General features: G+C 41.9%; 1 protein-coding gene across 4 annotated transcripts in view; it reads left to right on the forward strand.

Annotated features, from left to right (window-relative positions):
• The window catches only part of LOC128877935 (venom dipeptidyl peptidase 4), a 242,597-nt gene that overhangs the window by 214,317 nt on the left and 17,148 nt on the right, over positions 1 to 11,132 (forward strand). For all 4 annotated transcript variants that reach the window (XM_054125620.1, XM_054125622.1, XM_054125619.1 and 1 more), the window contains 3 exons: positions 2,244 to 2,466; positions 8,401 to 8,588; positions 10,410 to 10,604. In XM_054125620.1, coding sequence (XP_053981595.1) covers positions 2,244 to 2,466; positions 8,401 to 8,588; positions 10,410 to 10,604 — 606 coding nt within the window. The remainder of the gene's footprint in view (positions 1 to 2,243; positions 2,467 to 8,400; positions 8,589 to 10,409; positions 10,605 to 11,132) is intronic.

An 11,132-nucleotide genomic window follows, 5' to 3' on the forward strand; every position in this document is an offset into this window, starting at 1 on the left:
CTACAGACTGACTAGTACTGGTTGCCAGCCCGTAGCGCAGAGTGTGCCCCTGATACGTGGCAACCAAAGCTACAGACTGACTAGTACTGGTTGCCGGCCCGTAGGCGCCGAATGTGCCCCTGATATGTGGCAACCGAAACTACAGACAGACTAGTACTGGTTGCCGACCCGTAGGCGCATAGTTCTGGTTGCCGCCTCGTAGGCGCAGAGTATGCTTGATGGGTAACAATCAACCAGACGTGTAGCGTTAAATCTACCGAGAATAAAAATTTCAATTAAGTCTTTATATTGCCATAAATGCTCTTTCAAACCATATAACATTCTGAAGCAATAAGTGTACTACGACATGTCCTCCAGTCAGTGTTCCCTGCCTAGGAAGGCTAGTAAAGGGAATGGAAACTCTCTCCCTCGAGAGATAGGCGCTTTGATCGCCATAAATAGAATCGTGGCATCATATCGACACAGGGAAAATTGTGTAGCGTCGTGAAATTTTGTGGTAGGTATCTACGTAGCACACAAGCCACGCGGTGGGGGATTTAAAGTGCGTCATTCTCCTGAAATGAGTTCAGTTTAGTTTCCTGGCCTAAAATGGCCCCAGACATAGTTGGCCTTAAGAGGATCTTTTCAGTTTTATGGAAACGCGTGGCCGTGCTCGTGAAAAATGGGGCTCGGGGTAGAATATCGTTGGAAGTCGAGAACGAGCCGTGTAAATAGAGCACCTCGAACGATTGATTGTTTCAAAATTATTCAAGCTCGGTTCCTTCCACGCCCTAAGTGAGCGCGGAGCTTCCAACTAATTTTTAATGTCGGGCCAATTAATTTCCCCCGCCGCGGCTGCAAGAAATGTCTTACACCTTTCGATCACCCGTTTAAAAACGTGTTCGCTTTCAGTCGATAATTTATCAGCCCCCGCGAAACTGCGGGACTGGTATGAATTTACCCCAGGAAAGAACCCCGTAATTCAGGTTAATCACGCGTTGATTAACTGCGAGCAATCGATCCACATTAATGTAAATGGGAGCCGGCGGTCTGATCGCGTTTCTGGCTCGAATACAGCCGCTGCTATATCGAAACGCATAAATCAGACTTAACAGTTTCGAATCGTTACGTCTGACGTAAGGCCTGTCAAAAGTGACCCTCACCTTGAAAACATTTATGCGGCCTGAGTAACCTCGATCTCGGAGTGCAAAGACGTCACTTTCTGAATTTGCGATCTGTTATATGGAAGAGTGGACACGCGATATTCCAGGGAGGAAAAATTCATTAGTTGATTAACATTGGTAGAAACATTTGAGGCCCTAGGGAGGCAGGCGTTCTGTTGGTCTTGGAGATCACTCGAGTACTAGTAGTTTGAATATCTGTACTTTGAATACCAGTACCTTGAGTACAACTATTTTAAATATCTGTGCCTTGAATACCAGTATCTCGAGTACCAATATTTCACATATCTGTGCCTTGAATACCAAGACCTTGAGTACCAATATTTCAAATACCTGTGCCTTGAATACCGAGACCTTGAGTACCAATATTTTGAATATCTGTGCCTTGAATACGAGTATCTTGAGTACAACTATTTTGAATATCTGTGCTTTGGATACCAGGACCTTAAGTACCAATATTTCGAATATCTGTGCCTTGAGTATCAATGATCTTTGAGTACAACTATTTTGAATATCTGTGCTTTTGATACCAGGACCTTAAGTACCAATATTTCGAATATCCGTGCCTTGAATATCAATACTTTGAGTACCAGTACTTTAAATATCTCTACCTTGAATACCAAGACCTTGAGTACCAATATTTTGAATATCTGTGCCTCGAATATCGATATTTTGAGTACCAGTACTCTGAATACAGTACAGATTTCCTCCACTTTCTATTTCCATTCACTAGTATTTACATTCTATCACAATCCTCCATTGCATACTGAATGCTGGAAATATCGCGTCCACGTTCCTATTGAACCCGTCTTCCTGTTTCCATTAAAGTCTCCCGAAATTTGACGGTACTTCGCTTTGAAATCCACCTGCCCTCGATTCACAAGATCTCCGAGGGCCCTCGGGAGAACGAGTGTATCCCAGGAGTTCTTTTTTCGGTTCGCGGCGGCGGTGTTGGTTAATACCTTAAGCAAAGCAAGCTCGTTGTAATGCAAATTCCCGGCTCCCAGCCGGCGATTACAAAGCCATTAAATGCGGTACGAGTTATGCAAACGAACGCTTAACATTTTTTACCTGTTTCCGTAGGTACTACCTGGCCACAACGGAAGAGGACTCAGCGGTTCAGCATCTGTACAGGATACACGTGGGTGGCGCGCACCGCAAACCAAAGTGCTTGAGCTGCAGCATCGTCCGTGAAACGGATAGGAGCCCGTGTCTGTACAACACGGCCAAGTTTTCCACCGATCATTCCCATTACGTGCTCACTTGCGCCGGCCCTGGAGTGCCTGACATCGCCATTTACAACAGGGTAAGTGGGCGTTGTTGGTCGTCGGTGTTGAACACGGTTCGCGCCAGGGTACGAAGTGTACCAAATATCATGCACGGTCCAGAAGCGCCGTAGGAAAGATTAGGAAAGGAGTAGATTGGAAAGATTAGTTCCGAGCTATTCTAAGGTTTATTCAATCAGGTGTTCTGCGACTGATCTCTTTTTCTCCGTAGACGATTATTTCGTAGAGATCGAAGCCTACAAAATTTTATTTTACATCTCCACTATATTTTTGACCAAAACAGCACCCTAAATTCGAGGGATTTTAAATAGGTGAGGGAATTAAAAGAGATAAAGGCACCACTTTCTTTAAAATGTCGAGCTTTATTCCGGTCAGGAAAAAAACAGAATTTATTCGCACGCATCTTGTACATCAGGACCAGGAAAAAATCCTGGTCGATCGGTGGAAGTGCTACATAAGCAAGCCCGGGTCGATACATCGTCGATCTCTTCCACGTGTAGAACAGTTATTTGTCAGTGTCCCGGATGCAGTGGCACTCCACCGACCACACGTTCCGGATCTATGTTTTATGCCGCCCGCTTATTGTTAGAAACGTCCACGGTTGGTGGAACACCAACAAATCGACGCGACAGATTTAGACACACGGGCGAATCCGGTGATAGAGACGCCCGGGTTCCCGATATTCGAACTTCTTTCGATGTCCCACCATCATTCTCACTCGTCACCTTCGAGACCCTCCCCTTGCACCCTCGAGAGTTTCTGCATTCGGCGCTGGAGGTTTCATCCCGACGGTCGATCTCATCGCGAACTTCGGAAAACGCGGAATGTTTATCCAGGAGCATTAAAACGCATTTTGGTGTCAGCCTAGGGATTTTTCATATTTATAGAAGCGAGTGTTCCACCGCGTTCTACTATTCTCAAACTCCCGTTATATTTTCGCGTCGAAGTATTCGAACGAAAATTGAAATTATCGCGAGGTTCTCTTACCTCTGTAACTTCGCTACGAACTTCCTAATTGAATCTTAATTTAATTAAGTAATTCTCTTACTCGACTCCCTATAAAGGATGGTATCTTTTTTTCCATTACCTCGTTACGCTTCGGTGCCTCTAAAACGTGAAAAATTTTTCCAAGGGTGCAAGCTCATTCTCATTCTCATTGTTCGCAACGCTCTTGAATATTTAACGGACACGAAACTATCCGGCACTTAATGAATCGCCAGTTGGCCGTGTTTCATGCGTCACGGGCGCCCATTATAAATAAACAAGGTATTTATATGGCGAAACGGCACGCTTTATAATCGTTTGACAAATCGTTGCGGGCGTCGCGGACAACAATTTGTCGCGGTAAAATCGCGTTTATCGGGCGACACGCAACATGAAACTGTTATCAGCCAGTCGAATTAAATAAATTTTACCGCCGTTTAACAAACAAACAAACAAACAAACACGTATTCGAACGACGCGGCCATTTTGCACGGCCTACGCGACCGTGTATGCGAGTCTCGATGTCTGACAGCCATTAAATCGCGATAAAACATCGGTAATCTCGAATCGATAGCGAACGCGACCCTCGATGCTGCCTCTGGGTTGATGGAATTATTTTTCACAACGTGGACATGCGTATTTGGATACTGGTACTTGAATACAGGCAGTAGTCTTAAGTAGTAGTATTTGAAGGCTAGTGTTTTGAGTATCGATGCTTTGAATACAAGTACTTTGAATATCTGTGCTTTGAATATCAGTACCTTGAATAGCAAATGCTTTGAGTACCAGTAGAGTTTCAATGTCCATGCTTTGGATATCAATACTTTGAATACCGGTACTTTGAATATCTGTGCTTTGAATATCAGTACCTTGAATAGCAAATACTTTGTGTACCAGTAGAGTTTCAATGTCCATGCTTTGGATATTAATACTTTGAATACCAGTACTTTGAATATCTGTGCTTTGAATATCAGTACCTTGAATAGCAAATGCTTTGAGTACCAGTAGAGTTTCAATGTCCATGCTTTGGATATTCATACTTTGAATACCAGTACTTTGAATATCTGTGCTTTGAATATCTGTGCTTTGAATATCAGTACCTTGAATATCAGTACCTTGAATAGCAAATGCTTTGAGTACCAGTAGAGTTTCAATGTCCATGCTTTGGATATCAATACTTTGAATACCAGTACTTTGAATATCTGTGCTTTGAATATCAGTACCTTGAATAGCAAATGCTTTGAGTACCAGTAGAGTTTCAATGTCCATGCTTTGGATATTAATACTTTGAATACCAGTACTTTGAATATCTGTGCTTTGAATATCAGTACCTTGAATAGCAAATACTTTGTGTACCAGTAGAGTTTCAATGTCCATGCGTTGGATATTAATACTTTGAATACCAGTACTTTGAATATCTGTGCTTTGAATATCAGCACGTGAGTACCAGTACTTTGAAGTCAATGCTTTACCAGTACCAAAATACCCAAGTAACAAATACTCGAGTATTGGTACTCAAACCGTCATCCACTTGTGATGAGATCCACTCCAACGCTTAGTACTACTATTTACAAGTCCCACAAAGTATATTAATACTAAGCGTACTAATATATTTGTACGGTGCTCGAGTACTTCGTCAGTTTTCAAAATGCTTCCGCGCGATTCAAGCATGTCCCCATGGGGCGTCCTCTTACCTATCAATTCCATCAAAGAGGGCGTGAAACGAATGCGCAAAGCCTTTGTCCGTTTGCCCTCCTCGACGATCGCACTTTCAATAAACACTGGTGCCAACGCCGCCTTACAAGAGCACTCGTCTCCACCTCTGGCTGAAGCCAACTTAACGCTCGATTCAAATTCATCGAGAAAACGCTGGGAACAGCCGTCGTAAAGGGCAAGAAGTGAAACGGTCGGGATGGGACGGCAATAGCACGTCGTCAGTTTCGTTAGGGGAGACGTTCGATTACCCAGCACGTAATTAGATTATCGCTGAAAAAAAAAAGAAAGAACCGAGAGGGAGACACGGCGAACAGGAATTGAAAGGAACCGAAGCGTCACGGAGCATCGTCTATCGCGATTGACGAAAACGAAGAGAAAGAAAGAGCGCTGGGAAGCGATGATTCGACTGTTCGGGCTTCTTTATCGTTCGTGCTAGACGATTACAGCTGATAATCGGCTTTTCTCGCGGACAAGCACCGGAACGACGTCGGGAGACTTAATTTCCTTCTCCTAAGAGGGAAACGATGAATGGAAAGTGTTCACTCCTCGCATCGCCGAACCTCTGTCTTCCGTATAACGTCGAAGTGGCGATGCTCTCTTCGTTGATTCTAAACGTTGGATACTGGGGTACGCGCAGAAATGGGGACTTGCAGGAAATGAGACCCCTCATCCCTCTACTTGAAGGTGCTTTAATTGTTTTATTGGCATTTAGGGGGGAACCAGAAATCTTCTGTGCCTGGAGAACACTCAAGTACCAGCATTTAAATATCCATACTTGAACACCAGTGCTTTGAATGTTCATACTTTGAACACCAGTGCTTTGAATGTTCATGCTTTGAAAATCAGTGCTTTGAATATCAATACTTTGAATATCAATACTTTGAATACCAGTACTTTGAATGTTAATACTTTCAACATTAGTGCTTTGAATATCAATACTTTGAATACCAGTACTTTGAATGTTAATACTTTGAACGCCAATGCTTTGAATATTAGTACTTTGAATACCAGTACTTTGAATGTTAATACTTTGAACGCCAATGCTTTGAATATTAGTACTTTGAATACCAGTGCTTTGAATCTTAATACTTTGACTATCAATACTTAGAATACCAGTACTTAGAATTCCAATGCTTTGAATCTTGATACTTTGACTATCAATACTTTAAATACCAGTGCTTGGAATTCCAATGCTTTGAATCTTGATACTATGACTACCGATACTTCGAATACCAGTGCTTAAAATTCCAATGCATTGAACACCAATACTTCAAATATCAATATTTTAAATACCACTACTCGATTTCCAATCCTCCTTCAATACTGTTCCTCCCATAATCGAGCACGAGCGTGGATCCTCCGTGGGATTAACTTTAGCGATGACAATTTATAAATTCCACGAAGGCACGGGTACTCGCTAAATCTGTCGACCGCGAGGAAGATTAAACGCGCGGAATAATACATTAAACTCGACGGTGTCTCTGTTCTTCGGTAAGAAAGCGCGCCGCTGCGTGTTCGACGTTGATGCATGGTGGCTTAAAACTTGGACCATCTGTTTCTGAGATCGCGCGACTCGAGTGCAAAGCCTTCGATTGCGCGTCAAGTAAAGAAAAGGAGAAGACGTCATTCTCAACGCGGTCGCGACAAATCGAGGGGCGAGGAAGCGCGCATGGGATGATTTAAAATGTCCTCGTTGGGGAAAGAGACTCGGGACTAGACTGGATGCGCGATACAACTGGAACGAGTCGGTGAATTATTCCCGCTTCCGCCACCGTAACTTACGACTCCATTTACATGTTGACTGCCAGAACCATTTCATAAATTTCACTTGGACGTTAGGTTGGAATTCTTTAGCGTTTGCACTTGCAAATAAGTAATCGAAACCTAACCATGTTACTTCGATAGGAAACTCTGCAAATACTTCAGACATTTATTACTTTATTAATAGTGAAGTTGATGTTTCAGACAGGTGATCATTTATGGAATCATAAGTAGCTCGGGTTTATTTCAATTTCTTCGTAGATGATACCAAGTACTTAAAATTTCAATACTTTGAACACCAGTGCTTTGAATACCAGTGCTTTGAATACCAGTACTTTCAATGTCGAAGCTTTCTATACCAACACTTTCAATGTCAATACTTTGAATATTAATACTTTCAATGTCGATGCTTTAAACACCAGAGCTTTGAATACCAGTACTTTCATAGACGATGCTTTGAACAACAGTGCTTTGAATATCAATACTTTCAATGTCGAAGCTTTTGATACCAACACTTTGAATATCAATACTTTTAATGTCGATGCTTTGAACACCAGTGCTTTGAACACCAGTGCTTTGAACATCAATACTTTCAATGTCGATGCTCTGAACACCAATGGTTGGAATACCAATATTAATACTCACCAGTATCCAAGTACCAGTGACTCAACTCTGGCAGTCAACGTGCCAAAGAAGTATTGCAATTGCATCCATGAGTATCGTTTTCCTTCCGCAAAGATTGAGATTATAGGAAGACCTCTTTAAAGCATCCACCTTTATTCCGTACCATTCTCAGCTATCTCCAATCAAAATGAGACAGCGTGTCCCAGTTACGCGACTCGAATTGTACAAAGATCGTGGAAGACACGCTTCGATATTTTTAACGAAACTAAACATCGTGAGATAAACTGACGAATAATTTGCACCGATAGGAATCTTAAAATATTCGTTAACGGTTGCCTGTATCCTCTTTTCCTCTCTTTAATTAACCACAGAGGATAAATTGGTCAGTCTCTCATTGGACGAAATAGTGAAATAAGAGTAAATTAAGGGTTGTGAGTCGCAGTGGTCCCAGGAGGGAGTGGAAAGAAGCTTTCGAGTATCGATTGGACGTTCGAGGTGACTTTTTTCCTCTGTTTAGGTACGGATCTCGAAGCCACATTGGTTGAAGTATTCCCAGCGTACTTTTAGTTAAATATTAAGCAGTCGAAGGAGTAGGAGGCTCTTTACTATTTATTGACAGTCAATCAATTTTATCGAAGGAAGGTACAAATCCTACAAGTATCCATTTCTCTCTTTTCGCATCGATAAATACATCAACGATACGGTGTCAGGAATGAATGCGAAATTCAGAATCAAAAGTGTTTGGTCGGAAAATTCACAGAATCTTGTGTCACAGACCACACATACACACACTTTATTCATTTTCATTCACTTTATTCATGCACTTTATTCACAAAATTGTTCTAATTCGAACGTGTTCCTTTTTTCAGAATTCTACGAAGCTAGCCGTTTGGGAAAGCAACCAGGCAGTGGCACAGATCATCGCTAAGAAATCTCAGCCAGTGGTGCAGCGTTACAAAGTTCCAGTTTCTAGTGAATTCGATGCTCGAGTTAGACTACTGATTCCACCCAACGCTGATTTGAGTGGCGCCACGAAATACCCTATGCTAATTTTCGTGTAAGTACCAAGTTCAATTTTCTGTGAAGCAGAATCATAGATTACGTAGATTAGAAATTCATGTCAAAGCTACTTGCAAATAACCAGGTTCTATAATTGATATAAATGTAAAGTATTTCGATTTTTAATCTAGAAGTTCTCGTTAAAATTCTCAAATTCACATAAAAGAAAACATTTAATTTGTTCAATTGATTTAAATATTTAATATCTAAACGGTTAAGTAAATGAATGCTTGTTGCCGATATCATTAAATTTTTATTTATCAATGTTATTCGCATAGCAGTTTCGTTAACGGTCATTAACGCCAAAAGTTAACAGGACGAAGTGTAATTTTTGTCATTAAGTGGTCACGAAGACACAGTGTAGCGGCGTCAGCGTGAAATTTTAATTGGAAATCTCCCGGTGATTAATAATACCGGATAATTAATCGCAAATACAGTGAAGTTATTAACTGCATGTCGCGCGGTGTATACATTATTCATTGTTCGTAATTAATCCCGTATTAGTCCCATCGAGTGATGAATGAGTAATTAAACGGAAATTTATTTACATGCCAATCGTGTAACTCGAACGTCACTTTTTCAATCATTTTGCTGCGAATTTCGGGATGAACTATGGACGCGAAATTATTTCCAGAAAGTTTACTCGTCGTCTGACATTAACATAAATATAGCTGAAGTCTGCGGAGTATTGCAACAATCGCGTTATAATTTAGCCTCGGTTGGCGCAGAAAATATAGGAATAACGGAAATTTATTCCCGCGGTCGTGGATCATAATTTAAACGATTTCAATGCAAATGAACGATCGTCCATCGTCGGGTACGAACAACAAAAAGGGAACCACCGCCTTCGGCTCTAATGACTTGCACAATTCCTTATTTTCACCCTCGTCACTGCCGCGAACGTACACAATAGATCATAAACCGCTCTATTTATCGCAAATTATAAATATGTATACATTTCTATCGGAATCCCGATGATTGATACGTCTTTCCTGCTTTCAGTATCATTTATTTAACGTGCTGTATTGTTTCCTTAATGCATCAGGGTTTAAACACGATGATTACTATAAATTTGAAAAATTAGAGGTCAAAAATATTGCGCATTGAAAGCTTTGAAAACGAAGGATAACGAAAAGTTCATCTTGAACTTCCTTCGATGAGCTGTTTAATTGATCCCGACTTCTCCGTGGCCGTTCATTCTTTTATCCCGCGTTATTTTTCATACCCAATTCAGGCAGGACCGTATGAATACGCTTTAATGTCTTCGGAGAACGGATACGAATTATTCGCCGGGGGGAAAAAAAATAGAGAAACGAAGGAACGGCGGCGTCGCGCGTCAGGCGCAGCGTATCATTTATCAAAAACTTTTTTGCGACCTTCTATTCTATTAAAAGGTGTCGCCAAACGCCGGAAATATCGCGGCAAAATTCATTCGCCTCTATGTAAACGCGCCTCGTGAATTTTTATGGAACCGTCCCGGATTAATCTGAAAATGAAAATAGAAAATTCCTGCGGAAATATAATCATTCAATTGAGATAGGTCAGGTTATATACGCTCGAAAACTTTGATTGTTTACTACTCGAAAAGGTCGACACAATCACTGTTGTAAAGCACAGTGTGTAATTAGCGCCGTTACTGTTTATATCCGAACCATACAGCGAAAGGACGATTCGGGCGTACTCAGTTCGCTTCGTGTCGCCGTGAAGGACGGACCGGTAAGTGTGGCTGTGCATTAGGTTGGACCTGAACTCGTAAATTAATAAATATCTGCGTCGACATGTCGAACTACCGTTTAACAACAACCATTTTCTGTTTAAGATACGGCGGTCCAGACACGTATCAGGTGACCGAGAAGTTCAACGTCGATTGGGGCACGTACCTCGTGACGAATAAGAGCATCATTTACGCGACGATAGACGGAAGGGGATCCGGTTTAATGGACAACGGGATGCTGTTCGCTGGATATCGCAAACTGGGCACCGTCGAAATCGCCGATCAGATTAACGTCACCAGGTGAGCCTCGAACAAAACGAAGACGACACCCAGGTTTTGCATATTCCGTTACGGTTTTCGTTCTTTTGCCAGTTTCGAGTGCGGATGGAATTCTAATTATAGCGTTCTGTATACCGTCGGCATGCAAATTTCGTCCCAATTCGATGGGTCCCGCTGTAAGTTCGCCGGCCAAGTATTTTGATCGTTGAACACGGGTTGTAACTTTGTTATTCTGTCGACGACACGATGCAAACGAGTCGCAACTTCGTAAAACCGTTATGGGACTGCCATTAGAATATTTTGATCGCAGGATGCGGTTGTAATTCGCATTGTTCTCGGCCCTGCTGAATGCCGTGGGTTCTAAATGGGATTTAGAGTCGTGGGGTACCTACATAACGTCGCTTCAGTTTGGTTGAGGCGTCTAGAGTTGATCTTAGGTGGCTTAGGGACTAAAGAAGATTTAAAAGGTCGCGTTAAAATTTATCGATACTACTTGGGAAGATAACGTCAGACTTAGGAATTAGGTTCACGTTGGTACTCCAAAGGTTT

This window comes from Hylaeus volcanicus, chromosome 6 (genome assembly GCF_026283585.1).
Source record: "Hylaeus volcanicus isolate JK05 chromosome 6, UHH_iyHylVolc1.0_haploid, whole genome shotgun sequence".
Classification (NCBI taxonomy): Eukaryota; Metazoa; Arthropoda; class Insecta; order Hymenoptera; family Colletidae; genus Hylaeus; species Hylaeus volcanicus.